General features: G+C 43.3%; 1 protein-coding gene across 3 annotated transcripts in view; it reads left to right on the top strand.

Moving 5' to 3' along the window:
• Positions 1 to 611: 611 nt before the first annotated feature.
• The window catches only part of glg1a (golgi glycoprotein 1a), a 43,455-nt gene continuing 23,488 nt past the window's right edge, over positions 612 to 20,578 (top strand). For all 3 annotated transcript variants that reach the window (XM_084094321.1, XM_084094322.1, XM_084094323.1), the window contains exons 1-8: positions 612 to 955; positions 8,940 to 8,969; positions 9,314 to 9,400; positions 9,474 to 9,689; positions 12,358 to 12,558; positions 12,638 to 12,709; positions 14,653 to 14,839; positions 15,138 to 15,349. In XM_084094321.1, coding sequence (XP_083950447.1) covers positions 647 to 955; positions 8,940 to 8,969; positions 9,314 to 9,400; positions 9,474 to 9,689; positions 12,358 to 12,558; positions 12,638 to 12,709; positions 14,653 to 14,839; positions 15,138 to 15,349 — 1,314 coding nt within the window. In that variant the 5' untranslated portion in view covers positions 612 to 646. The remainder of the gene's footprint in view (positions 956 to 8,939; positions 8,970 to 9,313; positions 9,401 to 9,473; positions 9,690 to 12,357; positions 12,559 to 12,637; positions 12,710 to 14,652; positions 14,840 to 15,137; positions 15,350 to 20,578) is intronic.

A 20,578-nucleotide genomic window follows, 5' to 3' on the forward strand; every position in this document is an offset into this window, starting at 1 on the left:
GCTTGTGATTGGCTCATCCTAAACAACGCTGAGGAAAACAACACGTGCCAGCTGAGCATATTATCAATTACAGCAACAGCGTTCAGGATCATAGTTTACACTTGAATAATGCCGACAATAAACGTATGGTTGTTTGATTGAGACTACATTATACGGTATAAAGTTAAATTATTAAAATACTTAGACTCATTTTACCTGACCAGTTAAAGACAAGTCTGGGCATCTAAACCCCGCCCACTTTCTGAACTCCCTGTTTCATGCTAATTCCCTCCATTATCTTCCTTTTATCTAATGATTCAAATGTATTTATTTAATCTACGTGTCCAGTGTTTGACTCGATCGGTGTGCCGTTCGAATACCGTATTTTATTATTATTATTATTATTTAAAAAAAAATTGCTACCTGCTTACAATGCTATAATAACCTCTACTTGCCTTTTACTAGTGCAATTACACAAAACAGAACAATAAAGCTTGAAATCATTTACCGTAACTCAGTGCTTCCACAGAGAGCTGACGAATCACACTACAGCGTCGGATTTAGCTCATGAATATTAACAAGCTGACGACGCGACGTCAGCGCGTGCTGATTAATATTCATGAGCGCGCTATTCGGCGTAGTAGGATTGGTAACTCGGCTGAGGAAGATGGCGGCGTGTGGACGTGTTCTGCGGCTCCTGCTGGTGCTCTTCATCTCCGGCTCGATCTGCTCTGCTCGGGGAGCCAAACTAGCGGCCGTAGACGGCGATAATGCGGCAGATAACAGCGAGAGAGCCCGGAACCCCGCGGGCGAGGCGAGGGCCGCGGACGGGCCGCCGGCGGGCCGCAGGAGCGGAGGCTCAGGCTGGAGGCTCGCGGAGGAGGAGGCCTGTCGGGAGGACGTGAGCAGGATCTGCCCCAAACACTCCTGGAACAACAACCTGGCCGTGCTCGAGTGCCTGCAGGACCGCAAAGACGTAAGACCGTGTTTTTATGTGCAGCGTCTGCGATCTAAGCAGCATATAACACCTCATCATCAGTCTAACAGTGCGTTACAACAACACACATCTGGACCTGCAGCGTCTCCCTGCGCTTCTGCGACACTCACAAGTTATAGATCATACAAAGAGTATAGATATCGACGGAAGCAGGGCTGGCGTGAGGACATACAGGCATATATTTAGTAACCAGACGTTTCTTTCGGCAAGAAAAGGCCTCTGAATGTCACATACGTGCAGGTTTTGGGGGTGTGCAAGGTTTTAATATCTGGTTATCGTGATTAATATAGATGTGAAATGTGTTGTCTGTGTATGGCTGTGCTTTAACCCGCAGAAAGCTGGAACTTGCAACTCGCTCACATTCGCCAAAATATGCGGCGTGACGTCAGCGGTGACGTCACGTGCGCTCAGATGTTTGTTATGACGAATACCGATATCTAACAGGGTGGACACACACATCTAATGCTAGCAAATTATATGAGTGGAATGACTTCTGTTAAAGTTGGCATGAAATGATCTATTTAATAATCAATGAATTTTAAATTGAATTAAAATCAATGTATTTTGAACGTTTGATCCTTGTTTACGCATAAATAACAAATGACTGCAAAACGGTGCACTTTGAGAGCTCAAAATTAAGAGTTTTAACACTTTTACAGTGTGCAAATTGAACAAAGAAAATGCATTGACTTGTACATGGACATTAAAGAGGGCTCAAACACCTTTAACTTGATATAGTCTCAGTGAGAGTAATATAATTGTAAAACAAATGAACTGTAAAATAAATGAAAATATTTCATAAGGATATTTTACTTTACAGTATAAGGAAATTAATACTTCTTTTCTAATTTGTTCACTTGCAGGAGATAACCCCTTGAGCTTTTATTTTGGAGAAATATCACCAACCCACATCACGGTTTTGGTTTTAGTGGCAAAATACAACGTTAGAGACCTTTGTTAGGCTACAAGTTTTACATTTTCGCTTCATTATGTAACCGTGGCACACAGGGTCATTAATGGGAAACACTGAATGAATATTTAGCTGATAGATGTGCTGAAGTTGAGTAATATTCCCCCTCACGCCGACCCTGTTATCTCTGTTGGGATAATCTGTTACACACACACACACACACACACGCGCGCATGTACAGTCACAATACAGCAGGAAAATCCGTCACAACATCCGTCTCAGTGCGGCTTTCGATGGCCACTGTTACCGCAGACGCAGACAATCTCAAAATGACTGGTGTTTGGCCAATACTTGACTGATCTATATTTGAGCCTCATATGTTGCATCATGCACACACTCTTCTCTTACTCTCTTCTCTTTCTCCTGCAGAGACCTGGCTTTAGTTGTTAGACTGGACTGACCTGTTTTAGGGACTTCATTTGTAGAGAGTCCTCTCACCAAATATAAAAGTGAACACTGCTAATTGTTTGTCAAATATTAGACATTGTTGAAACAGCACCAACTTTGAATCGTTGCATGATCACAAACGCAGGAGCATTAAGATCGTCGTATAATATAACAATGCTTCTGTTCACTAGCAGTGTTTGGTCAGATCTGTGTGTGTAATGTGAGTCGGGTCATTAGTTCTTAGTTCCCGATTACACACACAACACTTTCATCAACACATGTGTTGATCAGCTCTTACTGGCAGAACTGGGTTTCCTCGTACTCGTGTTGTGTTGTGTTGTGTTGTGTTGTACAGACCTGTGACTGTTAATCACATTACAGGACGATTCAAAGTAGGGCTGCACAATATATTGAAACTATCGAAATATCGCATGTATATGTAATGCAAATACATGCAAATGTATCTCGATATGCAAATCGCAACAGCTTGCAATAACTGTGGTCATGAACTACAGACTAAGAGAAGATCACTCTCTGCTTTCGGCTGAATAACTTTTGTAGCTTTATTAAGAATCAGTATTTATATTTAATTCATACAGTGAAAACTAAGCAGTGTTTTATTTTTACATTTGATTATTCAGTTTGTGTTGTTAAATAACCCTAATGTAGGATAACCTGAACCCTGTGGTTTACACTGATGTTAAATTAACTCTTCTTACGCGACAGTAAAACACTGATGTTCACTGTCAGAAGCTGTAGGGATGTTTTCTCGTCACAAAAAGAATGTAGGTTATATCATTTTAAATATATTTTAAAGATAATTTGTTTATTTTACACACTTTAAGCATTATCGCAAATCGCGCAGCCCTATGGATGTTCAATGTCAGGTTATTTCTCGGCTCTTCGTCACATTACAGGTTATTTCTCGGCTCTTAAAGGGGTCATATAATGCCATTTTTGTACAAGTTATTATTCTTTAGGGTCTAAATGAAAAGTTTGTAATATACTTTAATTAAAAATTCTCATTAGTATTGTAAGATAAACACTAATTTTACCTGGTCAAAAACAGCTCTGTTTTCAGCACGCCGTAAGTGCATGTGTCTTTAAATGATAATGAGCTTTGCTGACTCCGCCCCTCTGTTCTGTGCGGACACCGTTTGTAACACAATAACCATAACGCGTTGTTCATTATAAACGTGGGATTATGAATTATATTGAGAACGTTGTACATAGAAAACATGCCGTAATGTACCTGAGCGTAAACCTTAGCCACATTCATCGTGAAGCGTGCTAGCGATTTGCAAATATGAATATAAAGGTTAATAAAACGTTACACTCACTTCTTCTTCTGTGGTGCAGCAGGAACACGAATAGTTGGTGCCGATCCTTTTTTCAGGAGCAGCTTCTCAGCAAAACCAGCTTTATACTGACCCTCGTTCGTAAAGCAGTCTGGTGAGAAATGATTCGCGCAAACATGAAAGCATTGACGTTGATCGTGGGGAATATTCCCTTCAAAAACAAACTCGGCCTCTGCGTCTTCAGCGGTCCGGATTTAGGAACATCAAAATGATGCTGTGTTCGTTATTACACCCAAGAGCAGAACACCACAATCACTATCAGATGCCATTCTGCTCATAGACGGTGCTCCAGCGTATCAACAATGAAGGACTATGATGACAGCTCGCTCAGGGCGGGTCTGTGTTGAAACGCTGCTGTCAATTAACAATCGTGGGAGGGGCGTCTGACCGTGTGACGTCACACGGTCAGACGGTTTGATTTGAGACGGGGGGAAAACATACAAGGAGATTTTAAAAAAACACTAGATGGATTTTTATCATTATAGCCCTTCTGTAGCTCCGCCCCTTTTCAGCGCTGCGCTCATTGTCTTTTGACTTCCGGTCTGTATTTTCACAGCGATTTTGCGTGTTTATTAATGAACGGCTCGTTTTAAAATCTTCCCGGTCGACTGACATTTAAGTCATGTGTTTTAAACATTACTATCCTCATGATAACTTTTGTTAACTTTACATTAAGTAAATCCACTTCAAAAGCGAATTACTCCTGGACAGCAGCGCCATAGAAATATACAGAGCGACTGCAAAATTGAAGTTAAAAGACAATATTCTAAAGATGGCGACGCCCTCGTTTCTCTGGCGCTTAAGGTCTATATGATGGTTGTGTACAGGCACTGCCAACAGACATTTCAGTACAATCAACTTGTAAAAGTGCATGCACCATTTATATGACCCCTTTAAAGGACTGCTTGATCTAGTTCATGTTTTTTCTTTGTTTGTAACGTTCTATTGCTGAATTTTGTCATAAATGTCATGGCAGTGTCATAAAGATATCAGGGAGTTGACCATGTATTCTCCATAACTGAATCTCTAGTCTTTCTCTTCTCGTAGAAACTAAGGCTGGACCCGAATATTCGTTAGGTGGGTTGGTATTCGATTTGAAAATTTGACATTCACATATTCGTTGTTGTTTTTTTGTTTGTTTGTTTTTTTTGCATCCCCCGCGAAACGGTTCTCATTTGCGCTTGAATAAGGCCGGCGACACAGTGGCTGCGTGGCGTGTCCGTTTTTATTTCTGCTCCCATGTTAACAGGTTGGAGTTTGCACACTGCCTGCTAGGGCTGGGTATTGACACAAATTTCACAATTCGATTCGATTTCGATTCACAAGCTTGCAATTCGATTCGATTACGATTCGATTCAATATTGATTATTTTGGATATCAGGTTCAATACATTGCAAATTTTCTCAAGGAAAACAAATCTTTTAACTATTATTGTAAACTATGGGAGTCAGTTGTAGCCTATAGGCTTCATTAGCCTACTATAATATTGAAGGTAAAAATTAACTGATTTGTATACAAACACTTAAAATACACTTTAATTGATTTTTATAATAATAAAGTTATATGAAATTATATAAACATTTAAATGGTGGCTGTCATAAAAAACTTTCCAGATTTATTCAAACATGCATTAAATAGAACATTAAAAATTATAATGAATATGTAATATGGTGCATATATTTAACAAAATGCTCCTCTCTAGACTTAATTTTTCTAGCTGACTAACGAGTTTATGATCACTGGATATGGTTTTTCTGAGGTAAATGTGACGTTACATGGCATTGTTTACAAGCTGATTTACTGACGTCTTTCCACGGTTGAAACACTGATTGAGCGATTCCATGTGACATGATACGGACTTCGATAAGTTGTACTCTACTCTTTTAACACACTTTCAGATGCTCATTCATGTTTATTTCGCGCAGTAACTGGTATTATTAAGGTGGAAGAGAAGATCACGTGTGCTCCACGCTGCTGCTGCTCTTGAGCTGAGCCAGAGCGATCTCACGCCACAGCGCCAAAACGCCATTAATGTTTTTGAATTTCGGAAAAAAATGGACGTAATTTGCAATCTGAGACCTTGTTTCATATCAATAATAACAAAGCACAAAGATTATTGCGATTTATTGGATGGGATGCGCGCAACAATGTTCCATTCATTCATCGTCGGTCAGGAGTGTGTTCTCCGACTCGAACGTTCGTCTGATGACGAGGGACGTCGGTCAGGAGTGTGTTCTCCGACTCGAACGTTCGTCTGATGACGAGGGACGTCGGTCAGGAGTGTGTTCTCCGACTCGTACGTTCGTCTGATGACGAGGGACGTCGGTCAGGAGTGTGTTCTCCAACTCGAATGTTCATCTGATGACGAGGGACGTCGGTCAGGAGTGTGTTCTCCGACTCGAACGTTCGTCTGATGACGAGGGACGTCGGTCAGGAGTGTGTTCTCCGACTCGAACGTTCGTCTGATGACGAGGGACGTCGGTCAGGAGTGTGTTCTCCGACTCGAACGTTCGTCTGATGACGAGGGACGTCGGTCAGGAGTGTGTTCTCCGACTCGTACGTTCGTCTGATGACGAGGGACGTCGGTCAGGAGTGTGTTCTCCGACTCGAATGTTCGTTTGATGACGAGGGACGTCGGTCAGGAGTGTGTTCTCCAACTCGAACGTTCGTCTGATGACGAGGGACGTCGGTCAGGAGTGTGACTCAAACGTCTCCAACTCAAACAGTGATTTTCTGGCCTGTGAACAGTTGACTTTTTTCCTAATATCTCGTTGTGAACACACAGGGTTATAAACGTAATCATTTTGTTCTTTTCAATATTAGATATTACAGATGCAGCAGAATTGCACTGAGAAGCTCTGTATATGATAAACCCTGAAAGTCTGAAAGACGACGCTCTCTGGGTCAAACCGGTTTCTCTGTCAGTGATTGGATTTGGAAGCTGTTTTTAGTAACATTGACCCTGATCAAGGCCTTCACCCGTGAGGATGAAGAGTTAAGATCTCCTTCACACAGATTCTGGAAAACACACGGGTAATGTGTGCCGGGATCGTTTGGTTTTGGTTCATTCACACTGCCAGTGATTTTCTGGAATCACACACATCCCGTAAAGACGTGTGACGTACGCGTGGAAAACCATGTTGTGGTGCAACAGCAGGAGTGTTTGCATTGCTGTGCTGATCCGGCATTAGATGTTGATGTTCAGACTTTGTTGTTTATGTACAACATGATTGATTATATAGTTAAAGTGAAAGAAATAACATGTTTATGTATGTTTCGCAACATTGTTAATTGTTAAGCCATAAGGCACACTATAATTTGTTTTAATTACAAGCATGTCATAATTCTTAAACAGAATTATGCTTGTTTCATATTTGTTATTGAAGTTATCAAAAATATCGTAGATGGTGAAAACGTTTTGCTAATATTAGTGCATTCCTGGAACTGAGCGTCGTTACACTACATCCTCATGCATCGCTTTCTGCAGGACTTTTACAGGCTTTTCCCAAACCCCTGAAGTGACTTCGACGTCCGGGTTAGCGGTAGCATTAGCCATCAGGCAAGTGTTATTTAAATAAACTCCTGATGTACTTACAAACTTTCCAATGCCTCGTTTTATGAGTACAGAACCTATTTGTACTACTGTAGAAGTTTGGTGCCATTCTGGGCATTATTAGTATTTACGAGATACATCATAGGATCCATTAGCGCTGCACTAAACCATCCGGCTGATATCTCTAAATAAGCTCTAACTTTAATGTTCGACCAAGGGGAAAAAGGTTATGGCTCGTTATGGCTCGAGGTCATGGTGCAAAGGACCCTAGGCTGATTTTACTCCGAACTATCCGTGTGAATGAAGAGTTAAAGCCTGATCTCCGTCTCTGTCTGGGCTTGTTCTCCGCTGTTCAGGATCAGGTCCTCATGGTTCGGGAGACTCCACTGTTATGCTGACGTTTTACATCACAAAGAGACGGTTTTATTAGCAGAGGAATAAAATGTGATTAAAATGGCTTGAAGCTGCCGCTGATGACACAGTTTACCCCCTCGCTTTATGCAGATGATGAACTTTCCCTTTAAACTTGCTGTGTTCTCTCAGGTTCCTCTTTCTTTCTTCAGCATTTTGCAGTGTCATCTTAATCCCTCACACATTAGTCAAAGTTAACGCTCCATCAGCTGTCGTGTTGTGAAATACTGTTCTTGTTCATGCCAAGCGTTGCTGTAAAGCGGAACCTCTCGGTTCTTCTGTGTATGGCATCATAAAGTGAACGAGACGCAAATAAAAGCTGTGTGTTTATTTGAGATTGAAATAGCCAGTGTGTGCTGGTCATGTGTTGGTCTTTAACAGTGTGCTTTTGTTTATTGAGACTCGCAGTATTTACTCAGACATTTGAGTGAAATAATGCCACTATACATCCACTGGTTGCAGTGTGGAGTTATCCTCCAGCAAAAACTGAAAGACTAATAAGTTTAATTAGTACTTGTGTTTCTGACACGTAGGTATGGAGACATGTTGATTTTGTTTCACCACATTGTGTAATCTTCCTGATCTAAAGAGCCTAACATGTGACTACACTGTTATAATGGATGTTTGTTATCTAATATTTAACTTGTGTCAGATAAAGGCTGTGTTTATATGCTCTGCATGTTAATATGCCGAGTCCACACACACCGGATGTGCACCAGGAAGAGCGAGGCCAGATCTGTGTTTGCATCTACTCTTAATACACACACCTCTCCTCTCCCCGGGGTCACACACACCTCTCCTCTCCCCAGGGTCACACACACACACACACACACACACACACACACACACACACACACACACACACACACACACACACACACACACAGGCACTACTGTCCTTAGGATGGGCCGTAACATTAGACTAGTCGTCCAGCAGCTGTTGTTTGATATTTTTAAGTGTAGCTTTAGCTTAGCTTAGTAGTTACTTTATTGAACCGCTTTGAAGTGTCGGTGCTTTGAATGATCTACAAGTGTTTGTCACACTAAAAGCTGTTTAAAAACACACTTCGAGACGCTGCGTCCGGTTATATAGCTGAGCTCCTTCAACCTGTTTGTGAACACAAGAAACATGTTTAAAGGCCCTAAAGAGTCGAGGTCAGGTGATCCAGAAAGCAGATTAATTGTTCAGGACTTGTTGATCTGAAATCATGTAGTTCTGCACATTACTGTTGTGTGTGTGTGTGTGTGTGTGTGTAATCTCCTCTGTTCTCCATCTCTCCTCAGGACACAGAGATCGCCTCAGACTGCAATCATGTAAGTCTTCACACACACTTCTGCTGTTCTTCTGGCATGCTGAGGTTAAGGTTAACCAAGCACACGAGCTGGAGTTTAACACACTCTCAACCATAGACATGCATTTATCTGGGTGTTTGGTTTGATTTAAGTTTTTGGTTTGGTTTTTGTGTGTTTTGTTTAAACAGAACTGCTATACGTACAGTCTTTCTTTCACAGTATTTCATCTTTTATTTTCGAGTTGATATTTTTAATGTTAAAAATTGATGTTAAATAACAATGACCCTCATACCTTCAGTGCAGTTCTTGCTGAGGGTAAAGGTCATTCAGTGGTGTGTAGTGAGTAACCCCTCGTGTTTCTTCAGCTGCTGTGGAACTACAAGCTGAACCTGACGACCGACCCGAAGTTCGAGTCTGTGGCCGTCGAGGTGTGCAAGACCACCATCAGTGGGGTGAGTGATCGCGCACACACACTTCTGCACGAACCGTACCTCAATAAACCCTTCTTAATCCCCCCCACCCCAGATCAAGGAGTGTGCCGCTGAGGAGCGTGGGAAGGGTTACCTGGTGTCGTGTTTAGTGGACCACCGCACCAACATCTCCGAGTACCAGTGTAACCAGTACATCACCAAGATGGCCAGTATAGTGTTCAGCGATTACCGGCTGATCTGCGGCTTCATGGACAAGTGCAGAGAGGACATCAACAAGCTGCACTGTGGGAGCGTCACCACGGGGGAGAAGGTAGAGCGCACTGCACTCTGGGTAACTGGGCCAGAACCTTTTAACAGGAAGGATGTCACACTTTTTTTAAAGCCAGTACTTCCTGTTTGATATTTTTAATATCTCTGCCAGTTTTTGCAACATTAATGTCAAATACAGAACTGAACAAACACTGTGAGATCGCAAACATTCTTTTTATTATCTATATTTTTACAATTTAGATTTACGACTGTTCTTTGATCTTGCTTTTGAAAATGTTTCATAAAAAATTAACAGCAGAAAAAAGTTTTTATTTTATTTAATTATTTATGTTTTTTAGTTTTAGTCAGCAAGTTTAATTAAATTAGTTAGAAATGCTGCCTTTGCAACTATTAACACTCACGGTTTGATATATTTAATTACACTGTTAAATAGTGAATCTCAAAATGAATATCCATTTGTCATACGGTCCATTATAAAGTTGTGATGCCTAAATTCTCTTGTAGCTTTTTAAACGATGGGTTTTAGTTTTTGAAATGTGAACATCAGTCATTTATTGGTTATCAGTCATAATGTGACATGTATCGGTTTACCAATATCCAGCAGTTTGGTTCAGTGGTCTCATTTGACCAGCTCATTTACCCAGAAATGAAAATGGTCTTAATTTACACAACTTTTTCATCCCAAACCAATAAGAATTTCGTTCGTTTTCGAAACACACTGGAGATATTTTTAATGAAACCGGAGAGATTTCTGTCCCTCCTGTTGATAAAGTATGAATGTATGAATTGAGAGATTTAAGTTTTCTGAAGACACAATTGCTTTATATGATGAATAGATTTACTTTAGGCTTTTATTCACATATAAACACAGGGATTAAAGTTCTCCGTCGCTACGACGGATTTCCGTTAATTGCAGCAGGTCTATGACGGATTTCCGTCAATTGCAGGGTTTCAGTCTGTCCTTAATGTCTTAAATTCACTTTTCATAATTTTAAGGCCGTAAATAGGTTTTCATTTCTCAAATAGTGTAATAAATGTCTTAATTTTAGTTTGAATAGGTCTTAAATTAAGGAAAGACGAGGTGTATTCACCCTGCTGAGGGGGATGTGATCAAAGCCTGGAGTGGATAAAAGCACGTTCCTCTCTCCACTCTAAGCATTCTGTAATCACTTCGCTCATGGTCCACTCCGGGTTTTCAATTACCGCTCACGGAAAGTGCATGTCAGGCTACAGTTGAGCGCTGAGGTAGAACTATATTTCAGTTACCATGGACACACTTATAATGCAGGTAGGGCTGGGCGATATATCGATATAAAAATATATCGATATATTTTTGAAATGCGATATGGAATTAGACCATATTTACGCTGTGATCCTTGCTCCCCGCGCCCCCACTCCTCCGCTCCTCCTTTTCCACTCTGCGTGCGTGTTTAGAGTAGTTATGAGTGGCGAATCATCATGACTACTTCAGAAAACCCAGCACAATAGGAACTACCAGGCAGTGACATAAGTGTACGCTGAAATATAGTTTTTCACCTCAGGAAAATGGACTTTCTTGTCCTGTCAGCCGTTATCCTGTTCTCGTAGCGCACACTCATTGCACGCGCAAATATATGTATATGTGTGTGTGTGTGTATATATGTAGCCTATGATATATATATATAGGCAAATTATAACATGTTTACACAAAATTTGTTTATATATATTCAATGTAAACTTTGATAATCATAATTAATAAATCACAATTACAATTCAAAGGTAATAGTCGGCAATTATGATTTTTGTCATAATCATGCAGCCCTAACTTAGGTGAAGAAACCTGTTTATTATTTATTCATTTGATTTTGCAACTGTTCACTGATACGCCTACTGGCAATATTAAAGCAGTTTAAAACGTCTCCCCTTAAAACGCTATTGGTCTTGACTATTTAAAAAGGTAAAGGAATATGACTTGGCCTAAAAAAAAATTCAGTCAGAAGAATTTTTTTCACTTTAATCCCTGTAAACACAAATCTATTCATATTCACATGTAAATCCAAACTGCTTGATGCGTGACAACCAATAAGAAGCAATGCACGATATATCGGCCGTCATATCGGTATCGGCCGATATATGTTCATCTTTAATGTTATCGTTATCAGCCCGAAAAGAGAATCTGGCCGATATATTAAAGATGATAAATAGTGCATTATTTCCTTCAGCTGAGACGCTTCACAAAAAAAAGGAAGATACGGTTCAGTGCAACATGTGCAGCGCAAGTCTCATATCGCCTGCATAAAATTATAACGAGAACATAATAATTGTGTGTTTGGGACATGGATTTTAATGATGAGACTTTTGTTTTTGTAATCAGGCTCTCAAAAATGAGATTTGGATTTAAGTTTTCCAGCCGATATATCGGTTATCGGCTTTCAAATGTAAAGAATTATCGGTAATCGGCCAAAATTGTCATGTCGGTGCATCTCTGCCAATAAGGTTTGTTTCCGTGCTTTAAAGTGAGTGTTTCAAAGATAAGCAAAGATCCTTTTGCTTTAAACTATCCAAAAACCACTAGAACACTGTTATATATTTAGTTGACTCTTATGGGTTTGGAGTGACGCGAGTTAAATGACTCTCGGCGTGATCTTGATTTGTTAATGTTGAGTCAGCTGCTGGAACCCTGCGCTCCTCTAGTTCCTCATCTCCTCATCTCCTGTCTCGTCCCGCAGGACCTGCACTCTCAGGGAGAGGTGATCTCGTGTCTGGAGAAGGGTCTGGTGAGCGAGGTCGAGGAGCAGGGCAGTTACTCCATCAGAGACGAGTGCAAGAAGTCCATCATGCGTGTGGCCGAGCTCTCGTCCGACGACTTCCACCTGGACCGACACCTGTACTTCTCCTGCCGCGAGGACCGCGAGCGCTTCTGTGAACACGTGAGCCGCGACCCCACACGCCATCGCTTCTGCGTGCTAATGCTGGCGCTAACGCTAATGCTGTGCTCCTTCCCTCTAGATTCCAGCCGGAGAAGGAAAGGTCTACAAATGTCTGTTCAACCACAAGTATGAGGAGAGCATGTCAGACAAGGTACGTTTGCTTTATTCCTTTACCAGTTGAGACTCGTCTTCCTCTTCCTTCTTTACAAATGCCTTTCACGTAAAGATTTAGTAGTTTTACCCTCAACTGTGTCAAATTCAGACCAGAATTAATCAATTCTATTAACGAGAAAGAAGATAAAGCAGCAAAGGAGGCACTTCAGTTGGAAATGACAGCATGTAAAATACCAGTGTGAGGGGTTAACGCTTTAGGACCCACGGACCAGATGTTTGAAAGAAGACCCGGAGTCAGAATTAAAATAAATTGAAGAAAAGTTTTACTGAAGATAGTTTGCAGTTTCATCAGCAGAAGTTCAGCTTCAAGACTCACACAGGAGTTCGTAGGCCGTAACCCCGCTTACAGTTACAAAAGATCACAGCAGTTATACACACACACACACACACACACAGACACAGACAGCAGTGATACCCTTCACCAAGGTCTAGGTGACGTCCTTGCTTCAGGTTGCTGTTTCTCATTGGCTAAGAAATAGATAAACACAGTAATTTTCCACACATACAGATAGACTGAAGCATATCTCCATCGATTATGCAGCTGACACTCGGACCCTGAAGTTAGGCATGTCGTGACCTTCCAGGTCGCAGATTTGGGTTGCTGAACGCCAGCCTGTCCAGAACAACTCAGTCAATCTCCAATAATGCCAGTGGTTCCTTAACCTGTAACCAAAAGGGCTAACACACACACACACCGACACACAGCTTTTCCAAGGTTGTATTTGGCCAGACACTAACTATAAACAGGAGAGTCCTCTCAAAACATCAAGATAATACGTTCATACTCTCAAGGAGAGGACACTTTAGTCTACTGGAAAGTAAGGCTTTAACAAAGAGATGGTCCCTTAAACTATAGACTTCAATGACCCCTGTGACCATAGCTGTCAGAGTACCCTAGAAAAACAGATGAATGCATTGACACATGTTGAAGACCTTTCTCAAACAAAACATCTTTCCAGATCTCATTTCTGGAAGCTGGGCTAAATGAGCAAGCACTGTTACTGCATTCATATCAAATACAGACATTAGAGAATACAGGAGAAGAACATTTCAGGAATCACACTGGGAACTTCTATAACAAAGTACAATCTCACAAGCTTAGAGAAGTCATTCAACTCGTGATATTTAGAAAGAAAAATATTGATTAATGCCTTTATAATCACTCATTACATGTACACTGAAGCAGCAGTGGATTCCTTCACCAGCGTCTGACAGTAATATACCCATATTGAAACTGTACATTTACAATAAATGGCGAATGGAACGAATGTGAAAATAACATTATATGAGGTGATTCCAGTTCTAAATCAAGGAGTTAATACATCATGTACAATAAAATTGTTAATCCAGAAGCATTAATTCTCTGCTTGACACTCCGAGTAGAAGATGATATTGCACCTTAATATTTTAATATATATATGTTCATTTTCATCTTGGTTAAAGTAATTTTGTTGTCATTTTAATATTTTTTATTTATTTTTCAAGTTAAATTAAAATTAGAAATTATTGAAAAGGTTTTTTTTTTTTTTTTTTTTAAAGGTACAATATGTAAGATTTGCTTTAAACTATCCAAAAACCACTAGAACACTGTTTTATATTTTGTTGACTTGTGTGCTTGCATTATCCAAAATGTTTCCAACAATGTTTGATGACGATCTCTGGTAGCGTCTAGTTACCAGTTGTTTGTAACAGTTGTTTGTTTTGCACATATGTGATGGACCACGGTTATTCGTTATCTCAACTCCCATGATTCCACGCTCCGTCATCAAGCTACGTCTGTGTTATAGTTTTGAATAAGCGTCCTCTAGTGGTGAAACTTATTTGCTGTGCCTTTACCGCTTATTTTATTTCAATATAGCAGTTGAAATGAAAAGCTTTTCCCAGTAAGTTCTTCTGCTGATGTGTATCTGTCCCGCGCAGTGCAAGGACGCTCTGTCCACTCGCCAGAAGCTGATCGCTCAGGACTACAAGGTCAGCTACTCACTGGCTAAAGCCTGTAAACCGGACCTGCGTAAATACCGCTGCAACATGGACACAGCGATGCCTCGAGCGCGCGAAGCCAAGCTCTCGTACCTGCTCCTGTGCCTGGAGGCGGCTGTACACCGCGGTGAGTCTCACACACACACACACACACACACACACACACACACACACACACACCTGCTCCTGTGCCTGGAGGCGGCTGTACACCGCGGTGAGTCTCTCACACACACACACACACACACACACACACACACACACACACACACACCCCTGCTCCTGTGCCTGGAGGCGGCTGTACACCGCGGTGAGTCACACACACACACACACACACACACACACACACACACTCTGCCCCCTACAGCTGTCTGTCTCTCTGTCTGTATCTGCCCGTCTGTGATTCAGTGTCTCTCTCTCTGTCTCAGGTCAGACCGTGAGCGGCGAGTGTCAGGGGGAGATGCTGGACTACAGGCGGATGCTGATGGAGGATTTCTCGCTCAGTCCTGAGATCGTGCTGCACTGCCGAGGGGAGATCGACACACACTGCTCCGGCCTGCACCACAAGGGCCGAACCCTGCACTGCCTCATGAGGGTGTCCCGGGACAAGGGCATCCTCGAAGGACACTGCCAGAAAGCTGTGAGTTTCAGTGCTCTTTCATACTCCTGCACACTAGTTGGTCTGGTCGAGATATTGAACATTCAATATTAGCGTCAGGCCGATATGTCATGCAGGCCAGCTAATGCCTGATATTAACCCATTTTCAGGATAATTACCCACTTGGCAGGTTGACACAAGTGATATTTTCTCCATTATGTCAGTTTACAAAGTCTTTTTACTAGGGATGCACCGGAATTTCAGCCACAGAAAATTATTGGCCGATAATGGCATTTTGGGTTTTTGGCCGAAAGAGAAAAAAGGCAGTAAATATGTGGCCGCTCAGTGTTCAGCGCGGTCTCTTTCTCCGAGCTAATGAACGGTTCACAGCACAGCTCAAACCAGAAGCACCGTTTCGTTTCACTTTCGTTTGTCGTTTGACATGTCTCATATTCAACAGAAATGCAGCTCTTATAAGTTCGGCTCGGATGGATGGATGGGTGGATGTAGGGATGGGTAGATGGATGGGTGGATGTAAAGATGGATGGATGGGTGGATGTAGGGATGGGTAGATGGATGGGTGGATGTAAAGATGGATGGATGGGTGGATGTTGGAATGGGTAGATGGATGGGTGGATGTAATGATGGATGAATGGGTTGACGTAGGGATGGATGGGTGGATGTAATGATGGATGAATGGGTTGACGTAGGGATGGGTGAATGTAAAGATGGATGGATGGGTGGATGTAATGATGGATGAATGGGTTGACGTAGGGATGGGTGAATGTAAAGATGGATGGATGGGTGGATGTAGGGATGGGTGGGTTGACGTAGGGATGGATGGGTGAATGTAAAGATGGGTGGATGGATGGGTGGGTTGACGTAGGGATGGATGGATGGGTGGGTGGATGTAATGATGGGTGGATGGGTGGGTTGACGTAGGGATGGATGGGTGAATGTAAAGATGGATGGATGGGTGGATGTAGGGATGGATGGGTGAATGTAAAGATGGATGGATGGGTGGATGTAATGATGGATGAATGGGTGGATGTTGGGATGGATGGGTGAATGTAAAGATGGATGGATGGGTGGATGTAGGGATGGATGGGTGAATGTAAAGATGGATGGATGGGTGGATGTAATGATGGATGAATGGATGGGTGGATGTAAAGGTGGATGGGTGGATGTAAAGGTGGATATAGGGATGATATTGGGGTGATATAGGGGTGGATATGGGGGGGATATAGTGGTGATATAGGGGTTGATATAGGGATGGATGTAGGGAGGGATATAGGGGTGGATGTAGGGGTGGATATAGGGAGGGATATGGGGGGGATATAGGGAGGGATATGGGGGTGATATAGGGATGGATGTAGGGAGGGATATAGGGGTGGATGTAGGGGTGGATATAGGGAGTGATATAGGGAGGGATATAGGGAGGGATATAGGGGTGGATATGGGGGGGATATAGGGAGGGATATAGGGGTGGATATGGGGGGGATATAGGGAGGGATATAGGGAGGGATATAGTGGTGATATAGGGGTGATATAGGGATGGATGTAGGGAGGGATATGGGGGGGATATAGGGAGGGATATGGGGGGGATATAGGGAGGGATATGGGGGGGATATAGGGAGGGATATGGGAGGGATATGGGGGGGATATAGGGAGGGATATAGGGTTGATATGGGGGGGATATAGGGGTGGATATGGGGGGGATATAGGGGTGGATATAGGGGTGGATATGGGGGGGATATAGGGGTGGATATGGGGGGGATATAGGGAGGGATATAGGGGTGGATATAGGGAGGGATATAGTGGTGATATAGGGTTGATATAGGGGTGATATAGGGATGGATGTAGGGGGGGATATAGGGGTGGATATGGGGTGGATATGGGGGGGATATAGGGAGGGATATAGGGAGGGATATAGGGGTGGATATAGGGAGGGATATAGTGGTGATATAGGGGTGATATAGGGATGGATGTAGGGAGGGATATGGGGGGGATATAGGGGGGATATAGGGGGGGATATGGGGGGGATATAGGGAGGGATATGGGGGGGATATAGGGAGGGATATAGGGTTGATATGGGGGTGATATAGGGGTGGATATGGGGGGGATATAGGGGTGGATATGGGGGGGATATAGGGGTGGATATGGGGGGGATATAGGGAGGGATATAGGGGTGGATATAGGGAGGGATATAGGGGTGGATATAGGGAGGGATATAGTGGTGATATAGGGTTGATATAGGGGTGATATAGGGGTGGATATGGGGGGGATATAGGGGTGGATATGGGGGGGATATAGGGGGGGATATAGGGGTGGATATGGGGGGGATATAGGGGTGGATATGGGGGGGATATAGGGAGGGATATAGGGGTGGATATAGGGAGGGATATAGTGGTGATATAGGGTTGATATAGGGGTGATATAGGGATGGATGTAGGGAGGGATATGGGGGGGATATAGGGGTGGATATGGGGGGGATATAGGGGGGGATATAGGGGTGGATATGGGGGGGATATTGGGAGGGATATAGGGAGGGATATAGGGAGGGATTTAGGGGTGGATATAGGGAGGGATATAGTGGTGATATAGGGATGGATGTAGGGAGGGATATGGGGGGGATATAGGGGGGGATATAGGGAGGGATATGGGGGGATATAGGGAGGGATATGGGGGGGATATAGGGAGGGATATAGGGTTGATATAGGGGTGGATATGGGGGGATATAGGGGTGGATATGGGGGGGATATAGGGGTGGATATGGGAGGGATATAGGGAGGGATATAGGGGTGGATATAGGGAGGGATATAGGGAGGGATATAGGGGTGGATATAGGGAGGGATATAGTGGTGATATAGGGTTGATATAGGGGTGATATAGGGGTGGATATGGGAGGGATATGGGGGGGATATAGGGGTGGATATGGGGGGGATATAGGGAGGGATATAGGGGTGGATATAGGGAGGGATATAGTGGTGATATAGGGTTGATATAGGGGTGATATAGGGGTGGATATGGGGGGGATATAGGGGTGGATATGGGGGGGATATAGGGGGGGATATAGGGGGGGATATGGGGGGGATATAGGGGTGGATATGGGGGGGATATAGGGGTGGATATGGGGGGGATATAGGGAGGGATATAGGGGTGGATATAGGGAGGGATATAGTGGTGATATAGGGTTGATATAGGGGTGATGTAGGGATGGATGTAGGGAGGGATATGGGGGGGATATAGGGGTGGATATGGGGGGGATATAGGGGTGGATATGGGGGGATATAGGGAGGGATATAGGGAGGGATATAGGGAGGGATATAGGGGTGGATATAGGGAGGGATATAGTGGTGATATAGGGATGGATGTAGGGAGGGATATGGGGGGGATATAGGGGGGGATATAGGGAGGGATATGGGGGGGATATAGGGAGGGATATGGGGGGGATATAGGGAGGGATATAGGGTTGATATAGGGGTGGATATGGGGGGGATATAGGGGTGGATATGGGAGGGATATAGGGAGGGATATAGGGGTGGATATAGGGAGGGATATAGTGGTGATATAGGGTTGATATAGGGGTGATATAGGGATGGATGTAGGGAGGGATATGGGGGGGATATAGGGAGGGATATGGGGGGGATATAGGGAGGGATATGGGGGGGATATAGGGAGGGATATGGGGGGGATATAGGGAGGGATATAGGGGTGGATATGGGAGGGATATAGGGGTGGATATGGGAGGGATATAGGGGTGGATATGGGAGGGATATAGGGGTGGATATGGGGGGATATAGGGAGGGATATGTGGGGGATATATAGGGAGGGATATGTGGGGGATATATACGGAGGGATATGGGGGGATATAGGGGGGGATATAGGGGTGGATATAGGGAGGGATATAGGGAGGGATATAGGGGTGGATATAGGGAGGGATGTAGTGGTGATATAGGGGTGATATAGGGATGGATGTAGGGAAGGGATATAGGGAGGGATATAGGGAGGGATATAGGGGTGGATATAGGGAGGGATATAGTGGTGATATAGTGGTGATATAGGGGTGATATAGGGGTGATATAGGGATGGATGTAGGGAGGGATATAGGGGTGGATGTAGGGGTGGATATAGGGAGGGATATAGGGGTGGATATAGGGAGGGATATAGTGGTGATATAGTGGTGATATAGGGGTGATATAGGTATGGATGTAGGGGTGGATGTAGGGGTGGATGTAGGGAGGGATATAGGGAGGGATATGGGGGTGATATAGGGAGGGATATAGGGGTGATATAGGGATGGATGTAGGGAGGGATATAGGGGTGGATGTAGGGGTGGATATAGGGAGGGATATGGGGGTGATATAGGGAGGGATATAGTGGTGATATAGGGGTGATATAGGGGTGATATAGGGAGGGATGTAGGGAGGGATATAGGGGTGGATATAGGGAGGGATATAGTGGTGATATAGGAAGGGATATAGTGGTGGATATAGGGAGGGATATAGTGGTGATATAGGGTTGATATAGGGGTGATATAGGGATGGATGTAGAGAGGGATATAGGGGTGGATGTAGGGAGGGTTATGGGGTGGATATAGGGGTGGATGTAGGGGTGGATGTAGGGGTGGATATAGGGAGGGATATAGTGGTGATATAGGGGGGGATATAGGGGTGGATATAGGGATGATATTGGGATGATATAGTGGTGGATAGGGATGATATGGGGGGGGATATGGGGGTGGATATAAGGAGGGATATAGGGATGGTGGATATAGGGATGATATTGGGATGATATAGTGGTGGATAGGGATGATATGGGAGGGGATATGGGGGTGGATATAGGGAGGGATATGGGGGGGATATAGGGATGGTGGATATAGGGATGATATTGGGATGATATAGTGGTGGATAGGGATGATATGGGAGGGGATATGGGGGTGGATATAGGGAGGGATATGGGGGGATATAGGGGTGGATATGGGGGGGATATTGGGAGGGATGGGCGGATATAGAGATGGATATAGGGGGTTTTGGGAGGGATGGACGAATATAGAGATGGATGGATTGAAGAGATTGATGGTTACATTTTGCTGTTGTAATATCATATTACTGTGTGTGGTTTAATTGGGGCATATTCATAATTTAATTAATTACAAAAATGGAATTGTTCCTTGTACCATTTTTTTTTTCTTTGCTAAACTAATACAAAACATCTACATTGTAATTTCTTTTTACTTCTTGCATTAAACATTTTGAATATACTTTGCTG

This window comes from Abramis brama (assembly GCF_963993115.1).
Source record: "Abramis brama genome assembly, chromosome: 20".
Taxonomy (NCBI): domain Eukaryota; kingdom Metazoa; phylum Chordata; class Actinopteri; order Cypriniformes; family Leuciscidae; genus Abramis; species Abramis brama.